General features: G+C 43.0%; 1 protein-coding gene across 5 annotated transcripts in view; it reads left to right on the top strand.

The window, feature by feature from the left end:
- Window positions 1-21,308, top strand: part of FNIP2 (folliculin interacting protein 2) — a 44,671-nt gene that overhangs the window by 9,641 nt on the left and 13,722 nt on the right. For 2 of the 5 annotated variants that reach the window (XM_053402974.1, XM_053402971.1), the window contains 10 exons: window positions 8,986-9,112; window positions 11,022-11,144; window positions 12,098-12,198; window positions 12,286-12,357; window positions 13,133-13,233; window positions 13,368-13,457; window positions 15,963-16,034; window positions 17,520-17,637; window positions 18,833-19,034; window positions 19,777-19,865. In XM_053402974.1, the coding sequence (XP_053258949.1) occupies window positions 8,986-9,112; window positions 11,022-11,144; window positions 12,098-12,198; window positions 12,286-12,357; window positions 13,133-13,233; window positions 13,368-13,457; window positions 15,963-16,034; window positions 17,520-17,637; window positions 18,833-19,034; window positions 19,777-19,865 (1,095 nt within the window). Of the gene's footprint in view, window positions 1-4,872; window positions 5,711-8,985; window positions 9,113-11,021; window positions 11,145-12,097; window positions 12,199-12,285; window positions 12,358-13,132; window positions 13,234-13,367; window positions 13,458-15,962; window positions 16,035-17,519; window positions 17,638-18,832; window positions 19,035-19,776; window positions 19,866-21,308 lie in introns of those variants that run through there. The other 3 variants (XM_053402975.1, XM_053402973.1, XM_053402972.1) reach the window with 2 other exon arrangements.

Here is a 21,308-nt window from a genome sequence, read left to right as displayed (position 1 = left end):
GTTGGCTAGGGAATCCCAGCCAGCTGGGCAGGGTATAAATAATAAAATTATTATTATTAGCTGACTACTTTTATTGAAGAGGCCTTTGAGCTGCATCACTGAAACAGTTCTGAAGCAGCACTTTTAATCAAGCTGGTGCTTTCTGGTCATTGAGCAGGTAACAGAGCAACATCTCTCTCTCTCTCTCTCTCTCTCTCTCTCTGTGTGTGTGTGTGTGTGTGTGTGTGTGTGTGTGTGTAAGAGAGAGAGAGGGAGAACCCCTAACACTCCTCCACAAACAGGAACATGGAAACTGCTGAACAAACTAGGAAGCACCAGTCAGAAAATGTAGCCAAGCCCATGTATCAGGATGCCAAACCCAGGTGTGGTCAGGAAGACTCAGCTGACCTGTGCCTGCTGTACGGGAAATCTTGGGCAATGACATCAGTTAGTAATGAAGGGCAAAAAATGAAGTTGGTGCAATCAACGACTGTGGGTGCTAATTGTATCTATTACCTGGGCTCTCTGCCGTCACAGAAAGGCTTTGATTTTTAAAATGATACGTTTAAAATACATGGTAGAGGCTTGAGGGAAAGGTGTGGTGGGTTGGGAAGGTAAATGCAGGCACATTAAGGCATAAGGTAGATTTCTGTGTCTGGCAAAGAGCTTTTCAGTTGGTTATGTCCTGGCAGCCTCTCTGCTGAGCACAGTGTTCTTGGAAGTTGGATGCATCACATGGTTCCGTCTGGAACAAGTGCCCTGTGAAATGAGGCATCATCTGAGATGAGGAAGGATGAATGCGAAATGCAGTGACTCTGGGCAGAACCCCACCCCTTGTTTGGAAAACAGCAAATGCTTTGGCAAAACAGCTTTGTGTACCAGCAAAGATTAAATGGATGCAGGAAGTTTGGTGCTAGACCTTAATTGTGCTTGCATTCCATATTGATACATCAAGAAAGACAAAGATCTTGTTATATATATATATATATATATATATATATATATATATATATCTCAAGACCTCCAGGTGTGTGTGACTGTGTGTATGTATGTGTGTGTGTGTTTAAAAACAAATCAGACTTGAACTATTACCCCCACTTCCCTACTTCTTGTGTAAAAGAATCAATTTGTTTTCATTTACTTGCATGGCTGCTAACCTATTTCTTAAAGAGCTCCTATACCTTCTAAACCAGTGGTTCCCAACCTTTTTTGGTCATGCACCACCTAAGCACTCCTAAAATCCTGATCCCCCCAACATATAATTCTTATTATTCAAAAAGTGAACTGCTTTTCACGTGGAGGAAACCTAAAAGGCCACTCACTGTTAATAACTCATTCTTGAATTGCCCCCTTTAAAGATCAAATTGCCCCCCTGTGGGGGGTGTGCCCCGCATTGAGAACCATGGTTCTAAACTATGATTCATTATTATTTATTGCATTTATATCCCTCATTTTTCTCCAAGGAGCTCAAAGTGGTATACATGGTTTTCCCCTCGTCATTTAATCCCCACAACAACCCAGTGAGGTAGGTTAAGCTGAGATGCAGTGAGTGGCCTAAAGTCACCCAATGAGCTTCATGGCTGAGTGGGGATTTGAACCCTGGTCTCCCAGGTCCTAGTCGTGACTCTAACCACTACATCACACTGGCTGTCTAAATATGTGTGTGATAACCCAGCAAGTGGTTTTGTTTTTCCCCATTGCATCCAGGAAAATTTATGCCGCTTCCATACACATACCCATTCCACAGCTGTTTAAAGGCACAGGAGTCCTGTAAGGTAGGGAAGGAAAGTTGCCAGTTGTCTGTGAGGGAGAGAAGGAAAATTTAACTGCTTCCTGGAGTTGAGCTGGCCACAATTAAATTGTTAGTCACAAGGCTCTTTGTTTCTGTGCTATGACCATTGTCTGCTTGCTGGTCAAGCTTAATCATCAGTGAGAGAGGGTTAATGGTTCTGTTGCGTCTTGGTTTGCAAAACTGGATCTTGTGATCCCATGTACTGGGATTCAAAGCATCAGTATTAACTATTCCAATATACATAACAGTTCAGTACACTTTAGAACTGGCAGTCTGCCTTGTGGTCCTAGAGGCGTCCTGGTGTCGGATTTTTCCTCAGGATTTTCTCAGTTCCATTAGATCATAAGATGAGCAGCATCCATTCCTCAGAAGGTTTATGGCATACAATGATCTACAAACAAAGTGTCATACAGATAAAGCTCAGGTGGTTTTTTTCTCCCCTCTTCCCGCTCCTCACAAAGCTGAGAGGAATTTGGAAAATCTAGGATATGCCCTTCTTCTGAAGGTGATTTACATGTAAACAAAGGACCATGAAGGGTTCCTTGGCATTTCTGCAAGATCTGTGGTAACTGGGAGAACTATAAAGATAGAAGTGGACATAATTGGATTTTATAACCAGTTATTAACGTCTGCATAGCAAAATATTCTAGAGCCCGGTCTGAGGAAACTTAGTATAGCCATCTTGCTGAAGCTAAGCAGGTCTTGATCTGATCAGCGCCTACACAGAAGACACATGCATTCCATGATGGAAGAAAGGCAGTAAAATCTGTCTATCTCTTGAAAATTATGGGTTGTATCCAACTATGACTGCTTTCTCTGACCCAGAGAGAGCTTCTATGTCCAGAAAGAGGGAGGAGCCCCCCCAATGCACTTTTCCAAAGGGTCCCCCAAGTTTCTGGAGTACATTTTGGGAGGCATGATGTGGGGAGTTGCAGAGGGAATGGGAATTTCTGGAACTTGCTCCATCACCCCCCTACCTCCTTCATGGCAGATTTTGCTGGAGCAACTATCCTTTTGTGCATAGGCATACATAATTGGTACCCCCCCCCCATGTGTCTATACCAGGCATAGACAAGCTTGTCCCTCCAGATGTTTTAGGACTACAGTTCCCACCATCCCTCACCACTGGTCCTGTTAGCTAGGGATGATGGGAGTTGTAGTCCCAAAACATCTGGCGGGCCGAGTTTGCCTATGCCTGGTCTATACATTTACCAGGCCACTTTTTCCTGTATTGTAGGCTCTATGCGTATCTGATAGAACCTATTCAGAAACTAAATGTTGTTTCCTCCCTGTTGCGTAATTCTTTTGATGTGGTAGCTGTAAAATTTCCATTCCTTTAGTTTAGTTCATTAGCAGCATTCTGTTTCCCCCTGTGTAACTCAACCCAGGACTAAAAGTTAGACTCTGTAAATCACATGCCCTCAGTATTTGTGGCTTACAAATAGGCCTTGTGAGAAACTGATAACGCTGCCTCACAGTTAAACAGGTGGGTTACAGATCAGCAATGCTGGCCCAATTGCTTTGCATTCAGTGTGAACTTTGCATTAATGTGATGAGCCCTTTATAGCCCATGCACCTATTGGAATGATAGCATTTATGTTTCTGTTGCTGTGGAAGTCTGTAGGCTGTTGAATTGTACAGTGGTACCTCAGGTTACATACGCTTCAGGTTACATACGCTTCAGGTTACGTACGCTTCAGGTTACAGACTCCGCTAACCCAGAAATAGTGCTTCAGGTTAAGAATTTTGCTTCAGGATGAGAACAGAAATAGTGTTCCGGCGGCGTGGCAGCAGCAGGAGGCCCCATTAGCTAAAGTGCTGCTTCAGGTTAAGAACAGTTTTAGGTTAAGTACGGACCTCCGGAACGAATTAAGTACTTAACCCGAGGTACCACTGTATTCCATTATAGATCCATTGCTAGTTGTTGCGGTCCTTATACTGTGTGTGCAGTGAGGGACACATTTGGGTATCTTGCTGCAGCTGTTTATGCCCTTTATTCTGAGGGCATTGTGAAAGATTCTGTATACCTTTGCTTGTAACTGTTCTGTGAAAAGCAACCAAAAAAATAGTTGGTTGGCATCTGTCTCGGGAGACAGTGGGGGAGTGCGCCTTTGGGGGTGAAGTCAAACTGTTGGAAGGTTGTAGTGCCTTCTGTAGCTGTAGAGACTAATGCAGGAGAGACATGTTTTGTTGCAGCTGGGGCAGATGTGGGGAAAGTATATAATGGAACTAAAGTGTCATATAATCTGGAGCTAAAGGCCATGTTTGCACACCATGTTAAACCAGATTAGTGCAAAGTGAAGGAGGTGTAGCAAACCTCATGCTCATGCCTTCCCCTTCTGTACTCCTGCATGAGTTCAAGTTGGCTTGTTTTCAAACTAGCCATAGGTGTTAGCAACATTTTGTCATTTTGGACTAAGCAGCAGCCCATGGCTAAGCAGAAGTAAAGCCTTCCAAATTCTTCTGCATGGAAAGAAAGAGAAGGGAGGACACGAGCCATACTGGATCAGGCCCCAGGCCTATCTGTCTGTTCCCACAGTGGTTAACCAGATGCCTATGTAAAGCCTGCAAGCAGGATAGTGGCACCCATCCCACTTGTGATTCCTAGCATCCGGTATACAGAGGTGCACTTGCCTCTGACAGTGGAGGTAGAGCATAGGCACCCTGTGTGATTTAGTGCAGCCTTTCTCAACTTGATGCCCTCCAGTTGTTGTCCTATTAAAGCTCCCGTCTTACCTGGCCATGGGCTATCCTGCCTTTGGCCGGTGGAACTTGTGGTCCCAAGAGCATGAAGTGCTTCCATTCTATCCATTTGTGCCAGAGGCAAAAGCAATAATGGATCTGAAATAAATCTGCAGTGTTGCTCCATTGACTTAAAACACTGGTTGTGTTTGACTGTAACTTAAGTGTAACGGGTCGGGAGGGGAGTGTCTCTTAGAAATCTCTCCAGGCCTTCAAAATTTTCCTGTGCTCTTTAACCAGCCCCTGTGTGTTGATCATCATCTTGCACTATATGGGAATTGCTTACAATATTATCAGCACTAGAAGACAAACATTCTAAGGGGTGGGAGGTAGGGAGGTCGCTGTCCCTTCCTTTGTGTTAATCATTCCCTACCGATAACCTGTGGCATTGGTGACAGGTTCCTGTTTGCATTGGAAGTGAGGTGCTGAGACACAAGGTTGCTAAGAGCTGTCAGATGACACTTGCTCACATGAGCCCATTAGGAGGGTGTTGCAGCCAGTTTTAAAACAAGTTTGCAACTAGGGAGTCAGTGAGAAAGCAACCTCTCTCTCTATATCCAAGGCCATCTGGTTAGGTCTTGTGATCAAATAATTGCTAGCTACAGAAGCATACCAGGAAGCAAGATAGTCATAGCTCTTGCTAGCTACTGCATCTGACAGCGAATTGGTTGGATTACTAGGATATACAAGTTGTGCTTATTTCTTTTTTTGAAATTAAATTATGTAGTGCATTGTGAGCCTTTGGAATAGAGAATATTTACAAGCATGATGCAGCAAGGACCACTCCTTTAAAGAAAGAAGACGACAATGAAGAAGAAAAATACCCAAATGAATGCTATTCAATTCTTGGTTGAATTTCCCCCCAGTGAGAAAGTTTATAACCAATAGATACTAAACTGTAATGAAGGACCCTAGGTAGATCACTCTTCAATACACACTAGCTACTTCAAAGAAGTGATGAAAGTGTGTTTGTGTAAAAGAGAGAGGGAATACCTGTGAGCTCAACATGTGTGGAGGCCCGCCAAAGACGTCGAACAGCACAGGGGACCAGACTGAAAAAGGAAGAGAGATTCGTGGTTCCTCTACCGCACTGGAGAACAGCTTTTCAAAGGCAAGGTTGAATAAGGCTAAGAAACCACTTGTGGTGGGAAAGAGTTCCAATTATTCAAAGGGAGTATCTGGAAAGCTATCAAAAAGGTAGGAAAGTTTAATTCAAAAACTGCATTTGGGTGGGGTACGACTTTGAGACTATGTGTTCTAACTTGCATAGGAGAAAAGTAAGACTTATCCTAAAAAGGGGCATCATAGTTTTAGCCAATTAACCTTTCTTCCAGGGAATCACTTGACAGTTACCCTTAATATCTTAACTATATTGCATATTGGATGCTAACAAATTATTGTGCAGGTTAGTTGGAATCTAACTAACTGAGAGAAGGAAGTGTTTGACTGAAATGTTGTCCCTGCGTTGGTTGTGTATATTAAGATAAGGAGATTGAAAAAGGATTCTCCATGTGTGGCCCTATGAGCTACAGATATGGTTTACCAATAAAGTGCTAGCAATAAGTGAAATTCTTTAAAGTTTACAATTTGAATAGGTTCCTCAAAAGGCATGTAAAACAGACTGATTTTATACCTTCAGCACTTCATCATTTAACAAAATTAATGTACCGCTTGCTTGTCAATCGAACCTCTAAGCAATTTACAAAAAAATAAAGCAAGCCTGAAAATAAAGAAGAAATTTTAAAAATAAAAAACCTTTAAAATAAGTGGGAAAAGATTAAAATACATGTTTGTCTAAAATAAAATGTTTTCAGCGGGTGCCAATAGGAGTGCAGTGAAGATGCGAGATAGTTCCGAAGAGTAGGTGTTGCCATGCTAAAAGATATATTTTCTTTCAAGTGTGGAATGCATATTCTGTGGCACCTATAAAGTTGCAATGAAGCAGTAGGGTGGGCATACGTTGGTAGCTGCAGAAACCTAGTTCGATTTGTCTTTTGAACCTCTGAAGTTGAAGTTCTCCATGAAGGCGGGTTGTATGTATTCAGCTAGGTAGACAAGCAACTTGGAAAAAGAGGCAGATTTCCACTTTCCTGTAGTAATAAATATTGCAGTACAAACCCATAGTTATGTTCAGAAACTCAAACGCCCAGGAAGGGAGAGGGCAGGTTGGTGTTAGAAGTGTGTTCAGTGGCTAAAGAACTGCAGTCCTTTTCAACATGTAGATAATTTTGTCACCCGAGAACAGTGTTTGGTGACCTTTCCTTAGCACAGAGCTGGATGTCTTGCAGATACTGAGCCATGTATGGTATAATACTGAAAGAAACAGATTTTGACTTCTCTCTTATTGTTAAAATCTGTTGGCGGAATCAAGGAGTTCAGCCACCTGTGAGATTCTAAGCCAGGGATGCGAGAGTCTGTAGCACACCTGGATGTTGCTGGACTACAGCTCCCATCATCCCTGACTGGAATCATCATGTTGACTGGAACTGATAGAGTCTGGCAGCAACATCTGGAGAAGCTGCAGATTTCCCACCCATCTTGGGCCATTGACAAAGAGGAGTGTATAAGCTGGTACTCTTTGCTGGCTTCTTGTAATATGCACAAACATTTGAGGATTGCTAGCCTATAGAAAGCAAAAAGTTTAATAAACATTACTTTAAATGTTTTCCTTCTGGCTAAGGAAAGGTACCCATTTCCCCAGTCCTCAAAAATATGGTATATCTTTAAAAATAAAAGTTTTAAAATCCTACTTTTTAAAGCGCTTTTGGGAGAGAACCAAAACTTTTGCATGCTCAGGATAAATTAACGTTGCCTAATAGCATGTGTTCTCTCTCTCTACCCTGTAGGTGTGGTCTAGCTGGGTCAGGGCTGTACTGAATTGAAACTATGATACATAAGGGAAGCCTCTGCAAGAAAATACATATCTCTATGTTGCAACAGCAAAGCACTGTAGCAGCCCTTTCAAATATTTCCATGTGCTCTAAAGTCTTGTGCATTTCAAAAGTGCAGGGTGGCAATGCCATGTGATTCAAGTACAGTACTGGCAAACAGATCCAAGTTCTGTTTTCATTGAAAACTTAAAAGAGCACATTTGAACCCAAAAGATAATCAACAATTCTTCCTAAAAATGCATAACAAGGAATACACAAGTTGGTCTTACCTGTTAAAATGGTAAACTACTTTTAGAAGACACATCTACTTATTTCTTACCTATTTGAGTTCATTAGAGCTCTTTGTTGCTAATACCGGGTAAGATAAGTTTAATAGTAGTGGTCAGATTTCAGGTTGCTTGATAATGCATATAATGTGAGAGCCCTCCTGTTGGTTTTTTTAACTGTATGAACAAGCTGAACTGTATGTCATAGATTTGCATGAAATGGTGGATAGTGGAGGAACTGGTAATTGGCATCTACAATAGAAGAGACAGCTATGACTCTTCCGTATATGCCAGTAAACCATATGTAACAATTTCTCTATGCATAATAGAAAAAAATGGTAATACGCATCTACTCTTGTTATCCTGCCTCCAAACACACAAGGAAGCATTTGTCAGAAGGGAAAGAGAATGTTCTACCTATTAACCTGGGGTAGCCAGATGTCAAGTATTTTCTTCCTGCCTGTGGGCTGGATTTAGTGATGCTGATACTTTGCTCCCTGTCCTGAATTCAGCTATTTAAAAAAAGAGTTTGATTTGTGGCTACACCTCTTCCCTGGCAGAATCGGACCTTGGCATGCTGAAGGATGCTTAAGTGATTTTTATAGTGTTCAGGTAGAATTTTAGGGGGGTTGTTTTTTTAATCCAAGTCTTAAGGGTTACCTAGACAATATTGTTGTGCGGTTTTTCTTTCTTCCTTTTAAGGCAACCTGCAATTTCTCTTGAATGGTTTATTAAGGGTCTTAAATTAGAAACCTGGAGTTGAGTAATGAGGTTTGGTATGTCTCGCCACACTGACTGTCCCGGCTAATACTAGGGTTAGGGTTAGCTGTGGCTTTCCAGTTAACTCCTGTATATACTACTGTGGCCGTCCCACATTAATACTGAACATTACATGTAGGCATATATGTGGAGATGTATGTGGTATTCCTATAAGTTGGAAAGCGACTCTTCAGAATTTTCCATCTATACTTACATTAACTCTTCATCAGACTAAATGAAAATGTAACAGAGTCACACATGTACAGAATGCAAACTTTTCTTTTTTCCTTGTTTTAGTTACTTTAGCCAACCTTATTTATTTATGAGCACTTTTTGAAACCGGGGTTGTTGTTTTAAAGTGCATTTGACCTCACAGGGGGTTTGACTTAACTTTTGAAATGGCTCGTGATGTAATACCCAACTGTTCTGCTACCTTTTCAGTGTGAATGTATGGAGAACATTTGTGGCTTTAACATTCACAAGACCACGCCATGGAAAAAGTCTCTTGAATAAATGGCTATTTATCGTAATTCCTTCTTGTATTTACAATTCACAGCTGGTCCTCTTCAGGGTTTGACCTAAATGAAATTCGCTTGATAGTCTATCAAGATTGTGAGAGGCGGGGCAGACAGGTCTTGTTTGACTCCACAGCAGTCCACAAAATTGATGAGACAACAGTTCAGGTATGGGTTTTGTTGTTTCTTCCTTTTATCCAGCCATAAATGACCACAATTTTTTAAAATCACAATTATCATAATATTTATTTATATCCCGCCTTTACTTAAGGCTTAAGAATACAAACATCACCATTCTTTTCTCTTTGTTTACGTCTCAGTGGAAAATTAGCCTCTTGCCTGCCTGAGATCTTTCCCTCTTCCTGCTACTCCACTCTTTTGCCTCTAGGTGTACGTAGACTTGGTTGTCTACACAGGTCTATATGCAAATTCTGGCTGTATACACGCCATGTATTTAACGCATACGGCTTTGCGCCCCCCCCCCGAATCATGGGAACTGTAGTTTTTCCTCCCACTGAGCTGCAGTTCCCCACATGTTTAACAAACTACAGTTCCCAGGATTCTCTGCGGGGGAAGCTATATGCTTAAAACATATGGTTTGCAATGCATCTGGCTCTATGATGTCATCTTGGAATAAAAGCTCATTTTGAATACAGTTTACACACAAGGCTCAGCTTTGGCTAATTGATGTAAATTACTTCTGTCCATTCCAGCCGTGGTTTCCATTTCACTCCTCACTTCGCTGGGCTTTTTTCTCCTGAACTCTTTAAAAAAGAGTCTTCAGAGCAGCAACAACCAAACGTACAGGTTGAGCCAACTTCCCATTGGGTTTGTTTATCTGGAAGCCTAGGCTGGCTACTTGCATGTAAAAAGCAGAGCTTAATCATGAAGTACAGCTAATGAATTCTGTTCCAGGCTTTTCCTGTGGGTGGCCCACAGGCAAACGCATTACAGAAGGCTTTTCTCTCCCTACCCCCCTTGTCAGTAGCTTGTGTCAAACACATGACAACCAACAATTTTGCTCTTTCCCTAATGACAGTCACATTGGGGGATTAGATTAACAGCCCTTAAATAAATGTAGTACAAAGCAAAATCTCTTACAAAAGGAATGTAAATAGGTGGTTTGAATGTGCAAAAAGCCTGTGTGCTTTATGGGGGCAGATAAGGAGTAGGTGTGAGGCTGGGGAGGAGAAAACCCTGTTATGCTCCTGATTTTAATGAGTTTGGGTTTTTATTGATCTACTAAAACCGATGGCTTGTTGGACTCGCTCTTACCTCAAGGAGCATGTGGCAATGAGCTCACCTCCCCACTCCCAGCCCCTCACAGCCCTGCTAATCAATGAGTTTAAACTAAAAGAATAAATTAGGCCCCAATCTGCATTATATGTTCCAAAGAGTATTCTACCACTTTAAACAGCCATGGCTGTCCCTCACAAGAATCCTGGGAAGTTTGAGAAAGGTGCTGGGAGTTGCTAGGAGACCCTTATTCTCCTCCCAGAGCTACAATTCCCAGAGTACCCTGGGAAGAGGGGTTGATTGCAGGGGCATAGCATTGGGGGGACACACTGGGGTTGTCAGCACAGATGCACCACTTTGTGGGAGCACAGTAATGAGGCACCCCCCCCATGCAGGGCTCCCTGTCCCACCCTGCCTGCCACTGGAGGTGTCTGGGCCCTGGAGCCTGGGCTGGCCTTGACGCCATGAAGAGTTAGTCCTCAGAACATGGGCTTTGTGTATAAATAGAAGACAGGAAAGTGTTGGGGGTCTGAGCGCAACGAAAGTGCTTGGTTGTATTGAGGAAAGTGAAACCAGAAAAGTCCAGTTCATATACTGCAGCCTTTGGCTGCCTGGTGCCCTACAGATGTTGGGACTACAACTCCCATCAGCCTCAACGAACATCTGGCTGGGATGATGTCATTTGGGAGTGCAACAACATATAGGAAGCACCCAATTAGCAGATCAGGAAAACAACCATGAACAGGATTAAAAGTGCAAGTGGATCCATTTTAACATGGAGACAATGTTTTTTGCACTGAAATGCCCCAGGGTTGCTTAGAAATTATATTTCCTCCTTTAGGATGCTTCTGGGAAGACTTGGGGCAAGGGCTGCCAAACAACTGGTGGAGCCAGTGCAGCTTCTCCCTGTAGTTCTTCAATGGACAGTAGGCAGAACGTCAGTGAAGACATTCCTAAGTATCAGGTAACCTGAACATGAGAACTGGCATCTATACATACCCCCAAGTCAACTGAATCGAAAACCAGATTTGTCTTACGTTTTGCCACATATCTGGTAAGGAATTACTTTCCATTTGGCCTGGAGGGATAAATCCTCACCATCTATTTATGTAATGAGGGCCTTAATGCCCTTGCCAAATTTGAAAGTACTTTCTGTAAACACCAATTTTGGATACTTAAAAAGGCATTTGGATGGCATGTATCAATTTGTATGTATAAATTAAGATGGATGTATTGATGCTTATTCCCTTCTTTATTTTCCTCTCTTTTTTCTTTAATACATTTGCATTTTTTAAAAAGCAGTTAAAAAGAATAGCTTTACAAGTTGCATTGCCCTGAAAATGGCTAAATTCTCACTAGAGCTGCTGTCTGAAGAGGAAGGAGTATAAAATGCTTAGTACATTTTAATTCTGCATATCCCATGTTTGTTGTACACCAGCTTCTTTAAACTAAAAATGGTATGGATTTTATGTGAATGATGAAATAGACATGCAAAAGAAAATCAATGGGGGGGGGAGGAAAAATAAACAAATGAAATTTAGTATATTATACGTATTGGTGCTTTAAAATCCCAAACATGTATATCTTTCTGTTTCAATAGACCTTCTTTTGCTCCATGATCTCGTACATATCCTTTTGGGGGGGTTGTTAAATTGGGGCAGCTAAAAATGTATTCAAAATCAGATTGTAATATGATGTCCCCCATTTTCACTCTGCCTGCTTTTAGTAGCGGCTGTGCAGAATCGTTATAACTTTGGTAATTCAGTAATGCTATGCCTGTTGTGTTTTCACTTGCTTGTGTTAATACTTCATTGGGACTCAATGTACTACAACGGTACAACTCAAAAGCTGCTTGGTTTAGAAAGCAGCATATGGCAAAGTTTGCAAAAGCAACTGTTTTTCCTTCCTTACTTCTAGTACACCAGGCCAGCTTCTGATGTCAACATGTTGGGAGAGATGATGTTCGGTTCAGTAGCAATGAGTTACAAAGGCTCTACACTGAAGATCCACTATATACGGTGAGCTAATGCCTCCAGTTCCTTCTTGTTGTCATGGAGTTCTTACTGGAACAGCTGAATTATTAGTTTTATTGTTTATCCTTTCAGCTCTCCTCCGCAGCTTATGATGAGCAAAGTTTTCTCTGCCAGAGTAGGCAGCTTCTGTGGAAGTGCAAATAGGTGAGAGCATCTTCCTTCCTCGCTTTTACTGTTTTCAGATTCAGATTTTCAAGGGGGAGGCATTTCTCACTCAACACAGTATTTTATTTTTTGAAAAATCCTGCCTTGGTAATCATAAACTAAGAGTGCAACACCGTAAATTATTTTTGTGTGGTTGAGGCACAGGTGTCAAGTCCTATGAGACTCAACTAAATTTAGGGTGTTGGTCTTCAGAATTCACAAAAAGCAGCTAGAAGTGGCTATGTAAAGATAACTAAGTTCTTAAAAGTGGAGGGATTCACCATTTGGTGTAGAGGAATAAGAAACTCCTGTGCACATGATCATCACGTCAAGTTGTGGTGGTATTACTTAGTGTTATAGCCAACAAGAGCCTTCTGTCAGTGCAAAGATTTACACTTGGGTATTGGACTTTCATTTCCTCACTTCTTACTCCCACAAATCTGCTCTGCAGGGTTGGGGGGGACCCCCAAAACAGATTTAGAGGGTGAGTGGGGATAGAGGAGAGCAAGGAAAAGTTATGTTGTGCAAAGTCAAATCCTTACGTTGTTGGAGTGAATTACTTAGTGCTACTTGGGATGCAACCTATAGATCTTGACTTTTTTCCATTGCAGTGCTGCCTGCTGTGTGTGAGCGAATTGATGCTATCTTACATAAGTGTAGAAATCTCTTTATGATCATGGATAGCCAATTGCAGCGGTACAGGGAGGGCAGCATGGGGAGGAAGTGCTCAATGGCGACTTAATCCATCTTTCTTGGATGGATGTTTCTTTCACAGCTTGCAAGGTAGCTTTGAATACATGAATCAAGAACCCAATTTAGCAAGACTGAACTCTAATCCAAATAGTTTGGGCCCCTGCCACAGTGGAAGTAACCTGGGTAAGTACATTCAGCGGTTTAATTATTTGTGTGTGCGTTTGTTTGGACCCCAAGTTTTGGTTCTTGGTCTGTTACATTTCCATGTAATCTGATTTTGTTTTGTTTTGTATGTTTCTTGTGTTGCTGCCTTCTAGGTGTATTGCAGCTGTGTAGCAACAAACTGCTGCATGGTGTGGCTGAAGGGGGGCCTCTCTGGCTCACCCGGAGTGCTTCCTTCTTTGCAGGTTTGTGTGCAGCGTCGAGCACAGGGTGATGCACCTGTACATGCCCCTCTAGCTAGCTCCTGGTGGAAATCTCTTGGCATGGGATCAGTAACTCCTCTCCACAAATGGACTGGGCTGAGGATGTGGTGATGGTGGTAGCTCTAAAATATCCAACAAGAGATCATCTAAAGCAGGTGTGGGGAACCTGTGGCCCTCCCGATGTTGTGGGAGTCCAGCTCCCATCAGCCTCACCCAATGTGGCCAGTGGTCAGGGATCAGGACCATCCGACTTGGTGGGGGCGGAGCCAGGGCAATAGCCTCCCAGCAGTGGAGTCATAACTACTTCCCAGGAGGGGGACACACAGTGGTGAAGGTGGGAGTACCAAATTGGTTTTGCTGGGGTATCCACAGCACGCTGTCCTTTGCCAACCCTAGTAAGCAGCAGTGACCCTGCTGCTGGGAGGCTGCGGCTCTGCGCCACTGGCTGAGCAGTGCAATCGGAACACAGGAGACCATTGCTCCTTCTAGCTCAATATTGTCAACACTGACTGGCAGCAGCTCTCCAGGGCTTTGAGCAGAAGCCTTACCTGGAGATGTTGGGGATTGCACCTGATACCTTTTGCATGCAAAGCAGATGGCTCCACCACTGAGCCATGGCTTTTGGCCAGCATCTGGAGGGCTGCAAGTTCCTCACGCTATCCATGTAGCATCCTCAGTAATGTGTTTCCCTTGTCGCACTTCATAGCGCCATATTTATTCCCAGATGACAGAGCCCTTCCAGTTTTGAGAGGAGTTGTTTTTTCCAGGTTAATCATTTGCTGGTGTGTTCTGTTAATTTTCTCACATATAATAATGTTGGAGTGGTTTCTCTCTCCCCCCCCCCTATCTTCCCCTGCCCCCACATGGTGAAGTCACCTAAATGCCACCGAATAAGCACAGTTAATTTTATAGTGAAAGTGCTGACCTTTTGGAAGAGTGTGATCAAAGGAATCTGAGTTAATCTAAACATGGGTCACAAATTTTGCATGCCCTCTAATCAATCCATCTTCTTTGCTTAATGTTGGGAATTTATGGAGCTACAACTGCTGTTCAGCCTAGCATTGGGAGCCATCTGAAAACAGATATTTGTCATTTGTGTTTGTTATCATTTTAAAGCATGTAAGAGTAACAATGGATCCAGAAGTTCACTTCTAACCACAGAAGTTGCCTTTAACTTGTGGATAGTTTGTGTTACTTCCTGCTAGCATGTTACATAGGAAACTTAAACTAATGCCACGATAAATTCATTTAAATTTTGTGTGTGTTTGTGTGTGTGTGTTACAACAGAGCAATATAGTAGTTAACATTACATAAGGTACTCATTTAAAACATAATCACCTATTTTTACATATGCTCTTTTCAGAGTTACCAGAGATCAAATTAATTGACAGTATTATACACACACATGTACACACACACACACACACACACACACACACACACGTGTGTGTGTGTGTGTATGTGTCCATGAGTATGTTGAGTTTAGCAGGACTGTGATGTATCCTCTCTCTTTTTTTAATCAACATATACCAGAAGTAGGGTCTGTTTCTCCAAGACATTGCCCTTGAAATTGGGATACAAAACAGCTCTAGTCTACACAGATCTTTTGTCTTGAGAATAAGGAGTTCCATACTTGTTCAAACCACTCCTGGCTTCATAGGTGCTATCTAGGCAACGTAAGGCTTTAGTCTTACTCAGGCTTTCCTCCCCCAGCCATACTATGCCATGGAGTCCATTCCCGTCCCCCTACCCCATGAGAAGACAAGAGTGGGTAAATTTCTGCAGCCTTGAGCCAGCTGTGGTCATGTACGCTGGAAGGTCCATGTTCTAAACTGCATGGAGAGCATACATTAGAAAAAGCTCCCTGTAGGAGTTCAGCCTGCTATGAAGGAAGGGTGTGGCAGCAGCGATAACTGGCAGTAGGAGCAGGGAGGTCTCCCCCATTCTCTTCCCTTCTGGTAATTGCAGCGAGGAGAATGCCTGAAGGGAGATTTTGTTGTTTTCAAACTGAAAATATGTCCCTTCATTTCTCAGTGTCTTCAGAAGCATGAAAACCTCTATGGGGACTATAATTATAACACCATGTCAGCTATTAGGCAACTGTTTGCACAACAGTGCTAACGGCTATTTTCCTTCCAATCAACGTTCCAACCTGATAACACTAACAAACTAGTTGAAGTCAGACTAGGATTTCAGACAAAAGACATACGATTTGTTGGGTCTCTGGACCGTAATAAAGATTGATTGACAGAAGACATGTGTTGATAAACTTGCAGGATCAATAGTATGTTTGTTAAAGCAGACTTGACTAATTTTAAGCCTGCGATTGTGTCCTCCTTGCCCCCTCCTTGTCACTCTTGAGGCATTTGCTCTGGAGCGTTGAGAAATATCACTGTTGAATTGAAATTGCTGCTTGTGTGGCCCTGTTTTAAAAGCAGGTGAGAAATAGGATGCCTGCTAAATCTCCTCCGTTTCCCCCCCTTTCAGCGCACAGCACACCTGTTGACATGCCTAGCAGGGGGCAGAATGAAGACAGAGACAGTGGCATCGCTCGATCAGGTATATCACTCCTCTCTGCTGTACCAACCAAACGTGGCAAAGAATTTTTTAGTGACATATGAGCCACCAGTTCCAGATTTCATCACACTTGATATGGCACTCTTATGAACCCTGATACTGTGTTAAAAATGGAAATGTATGCTCATTAGTTTCTTATTCTAGGATTATTTGTAAAATCCATTTTCTGGTCTCTTTAAGGCCATAAAAAAGGTAAAGGGAACCCTGACCATTAGGTCCAGTCGTGACCGACTCTGGGGTTGCGCGCTCATCTCGCTCTATAGGCCGAGGGACCCAGCGTTTGTCTGCAGATAGCTTCCGGGTCATGTGGCCAGCATGACTAAGCCGCTTCTGGCAAACCAGAGTAGCACACGGAAATGCCGTTTACCATCCCGCCGGAGCGGTCCCTATTTATCTACTTGCACATGACGTGCTTTTGAACTGCTAGGTTGGCAGGAGCAGGGACCGAGCAACGGGAGCTCACCCCGTCATGGGGATTCAAACCGCCAACCTTCTGATCGGCAAGTCCTAGGCACAGCGCCACCCGCGTCTCTTTACTTCTGAATTATTCTTATTAATGTTATTGTTATTACCTGCCTCCCCAAACTAATTATTGGTACTAAATGCTAATTTGACTTTTCCCCTGTGTAGTATCTTTATGATTTTCCTGTAGAGTGTAAGCTTCTTTAACATTCCAGTTTGTTCTGCACAGTGTCTGGCACACTGTTTTAGATTTAGACTTATTCTGTTATCTCTCCCTGTCCCCCAAGATGGCCATCTTGCAAAGGGGTGCCTGGGGATGGTCCCATTGGCCCCTCCTGCATGTCTTCATTGCCATACCTGCAGCATCCCCACCCCAAAATACATTGGGGCTGAATTTCTGCAGGAGGGAGCCTACTGTATTCAAGTAGGGCTGCCACATAATCTAGAAACCTGGTTGCATGCAACACTGTGTATGCAGAGTTCCACTTGCACAGTGCAACTTTCCCTTCCTTTCCTCTCCCCGCATGTCCTCAAAATCTGCTCCAGGGGGTCCTCCATATCTCTGGGGAAAGGAGAGGAGGGAATAGTTTCATTGCCCAGCAGATGTCTGCTGTAGTAGCAGAAAGGCAGCATCGGAGAAGACCCCTGGAGTGGGGGGAAACATATTAATCTATTTGCTTCTTAATGTAATTGCTACAAAGGCTTTTAAGTTTTGCCTGTGGGAAGGGTAGGGGAGCTGCCTGCTCTTTTGCATTGCCACATCTTTAAGTAAGACCAACTTTTGTTTCCTAAAATGTGTGACCCTACTGCGGAGGAGTTGTTATCGCTCTGTGGTGGGGTTTCCGCATTTTCAGTGCTCTTAAGATGAAGCTGTGGGTCTCTCTTTTCCTACCCCACCCCAAGAGAAGATGTCTTTAAAAGACCTGGGGGCGGGGAGCATGGTGCCAGGGGAAATCGCTATTGAAGGACCATCTTGAGTGATGCTTCTTTCTGCTTTCTTGCCAGCTTCTTTAAGCAGCCTCTTGATGACTCCTTTGCTGTCGCCAAGCTCTTCTAGCAGCTACCATCGCCGCTGGATACGAAGTCAAAGAACAAGTTTGGAAAACGGCATTATTCCTAGGTGGTAGGTTTCTAGGGCATATTTCTGGAATAGGATTTTATAGAATTATCTTTCCACAAAGAGCCAGCATAGCACAAGCAGGCATCTGCTTACGGAATCGGGCATCTCCTTCCGTCTGTATGCCCCCAAAATCTTCTTTAGAGGACTGGGGGGCCTTCTGGAGGAGGTTTGAGGGTCTGAAGGGAGAAGAGGAAAAACTGGAGAGAAGTCCAGTTGTGCAAATTGGTTTTAAAATTTATAGACTTTAATTCCCCGCCCCCTGTCTTAAGTTCCTTGGAGACTTGCCACAATTATAAATCATCTGTAAAACTGGTTCAAAAGACTGCAGAGTTAAAAACAACAGCAATTGGATGCCACCAACAAAAAAAGGCCTTTAAAAGCTTGCTTAGATCAAGTACATGCATAATAATTTTTAATGACCTGGTGGACTTTGCTGGAGAGGGAGTTTCGCACTATAGTTGCTGTAGATTGGTACACCCTGTTTCCAGTGGGAAGTAATCTCCCTGTTAACAGTGGTGGCACCTAAGCTATTTGGGGAGGGGAAATTGCATACAATACTTCAGTATTTGTATTTAATTTTTTTATGAGCCACCTTTCGAAGTTTTCGATTTTTTTTTCTAAAAAAGGAAAAATGGCAGGAACATAAAAGCCAGTGACAAAATCACACGAGCCCAGCAAAACAGAAAGTCTTTAGAGCCTACATCATTCTCTGAAGTGAGGGATAAGACAGATTTGGGGGTGGGGAATTCAAAAAATGATGAACTACCACTGATACCTGATAGCAGCCTGCTCACTTTTAAGCAAGACCTCTGCAGCCAATCTTGGTGCTCAGGCAGGACGATAAGGGTGTAGGCCAGGACTGGAGAACCTGTTGCCTTCTAGGTGTTGTTGGACTCCAACTCCCGTCAGGCCTAGCCAGCATGGCCAATAGCTGAGGATGATGCAAGTTGTAGTCCAACATCTGGTGGCTCACAGGTTCCCCATTCTTGGTGCAGGCTTCAGTTAACATGGTCTCAAAATGGTTAAGGACTTTAAAAGTTAAAACCAGCACTCTATGCATGCACACAGTCCTTGTTTTTAAACCCGTTGCTAATATCGGTGCACTAGGGCATCAAACAAAAACCTCTTGAACATTGTTTATTTTTCTAAATGAGCACATAGCTGTGCTATAATTTTCCCACTGTATTTTCTTTTTCAGGTCAACTGAAGAAACTTTCAGCATGGCAGATGAAAGCTGTGGCCTCAATCCTGCAATGGTTCGAAGGAAGAAAATTGCCATCAGTGTCATTTTCACCCTCCCGGAAAAAGAAGAGGCCCAGAGGGAATTCCAGGATTTCTTCTTCTCTCACTTCCCCTTATTTGAATCACACATGAGCAAGCTGAAGAGCGCCATTGAAATGGTAGAGCATGGAACACATCCCTTCAATATTATTATTATTATTAACCATCTGGGAGGCAGGCTGGGCTGAGTGATGCCATGTCAGGGGCAGATCTCCAGGGAGTTGGGTGCCTGAGCTGACAAAGTACAGCTTCTGCTTGAAATCTCAAGATCTTTTCCATGGCACCACACAAGCTTTGAAAGTTACGTAGCGTTGCAGAGGTAGGCCTGTCTAACCTGACATGGACTTGGCAGATGAGCCTCTTGTAGCAAGACAGACAGAAACTTTATTTGGGAAGAATGAGCAAACGATCTACAGCACCGATTCCTGTCTCTTTCCCCTGCCCCCAGCAACCAATTTTTTATTTAAATACATTTTATCTGGTTTCCATGAAATGTGATAGATGCTTCACGCATAGACCGTCAGGCATATTGCTCCTTGATCTCTCTTATCAGTATCAAGAAGCCTTCTCTGACTTGAGTCCCCAAATGCTGTTGGACCACAAACCCCATCATTGCAAGTCAGCATGTCCAGTGGTCAGGGATGATGGGAATTGTGGTTCCCACCCTATCTGGAGATACCAAGAATTGAAACTGGGACCTTTTGCACACAATGCATATGCTTCACCTCTGAACTAGAGCTGTTCCTCTATTCATTAGATTCCAGTGCTTGACTTTTCAAAGTTTTTTAGTAAACCTTTGAAATAATAATAACTTTTGCTTTTCTTTTTTAAAAAACCTATTATGATTGCTTTCTCTCCAAGGCCATGATCACCTGCAGAAAAATAGCAGAAACAAGCCAAAGAGTGCAAGTGTACATCAGCCGTGTCATGGATGCCCTGGGTGAATTCAGGTAAGTTAGTGGTCCATGGAAGGCAAGCAGTAGATTTGTACTTCTTCATAAAGGGCATCCAGGGCAGCTTTGTCCCTGTTGCACTAGTCTCCCTCTATTTCCCAGGTACACATGCCTTGCAGGTACAAAGGCACAGATTCACCTTTAACAAACAAACAAAAAGGTTGGCTCTGGTGATGGAGAAAGTGAAGCTACATGGTTTTTCTGTTTCTCTACCAAAAAAAAAAGCCAAAACTGATGCCTGTTTAATCATTTCTCCAGCTTTTCCATGGAGAAATAGGGGGAATGCAGCAGTGGTGAAACATCCCAGCATAGGGGATTTGCATCCATTGTGTAATGTCAATAGAAGTTTGTTTCAAAAACTGCCATTCTTACCTGCAAAACAAAAAATTTTTTTCCTTCCAGTAGCACCTTAAAAAAAATTTTTTTGTTTTGACTATGGCAGACCAACACGGCTACCTTTCTGTAATTCTTACCTACGGCAGTCTGCTACCTAACTCTCCAAAAGAGGGCTGCAGTGACGTGCACATGAAGCAGAATGAGGTAGCAGAGTGAAATATGTCACTATAGGCTCCTTTCACATTAAACCCTGTATTAAAAAACCCACTGAAGTTCATAAATGCAATGCTCTGTCAGCAGTTGACTTTGCCACCTTGCTCCCACTTCATTCTGCTGTGTGTGTGGGCAAGGTCTACATTTTCAACTCATTTGAGGCTGTCATTTATGCAAATTAATTGAAGAATGACTTCAGCTGCAGTGCTGTGGGGCCCCAGGAAGGTGTATCAGGGGACACCAATTGATGTAGGAGCTCCATCAGCACAACCACAAAAGGAATGTGCTGGTAAAAGATTAGGAAACTGCTTGGAGCCACCGCCACCGCCTAGCATGCCTCCAAACCAGGGAGAGATTTAAACCATAGGAACAAGATGAGGAGGAAATAAGTTTTAAGAGGAAAAACATACATGCAAAATGGACAGCCAGGTGTAAGCATGCTCCTCTGACCTCACTTCTTCACCTGGCATTATTTATCCTATAACTTTTTGCTTCATCCCAGAGAACCACCTTTCCCAGCTGTAGCCACTACGATTAGAAATTGGGCCATAAATCCTTTCAAATCATGTCCAGGATATGTTTTACCAGCAATCACAGATAGCTAATTACGAATGTCCGTGTCATCCTATTAACCTATGCTGTGATGCATATAAAATGTTGCCTGTGGTGAAATAAGGGGGAGCTATTATCAAGTTTGAAAAGAATTAGTTTTTGGATTTCCCACCTCTTTGGGTTTGGTCACCTGACCATATCTCAATTTATTATTTAGGCACCTGGCTTAGGCCATGGCCATGACTGAGAGGGTGGAGAGGGATTATATAAAAGAGGATGTGAATTGTTCGCAACATAAACCAGCCTTCACCAGTCTGCCCCCCCCCCAGCTGTTTGGAC

The sequence above is a fragment of the Podarcis raffonei genome, chromosome 9, assembly GCF_027172205.1.
Source record: "Podarcis raffonei isolate rPodRaf1 chromosome 9, rPodRaf1.pri, whole genome shotgun sequence".
NCBI classification, from domain to species: Eukaryota; Metazoa; Chordata; class Lepidosauria; order Squamata; family Lacertidae; genus Podarcis; species Podarcis raffonei.
Note: the sequence above shows the minus strand (reverse complement) of the source record. Positions and strands in the feature narration are given on the sequence as shown.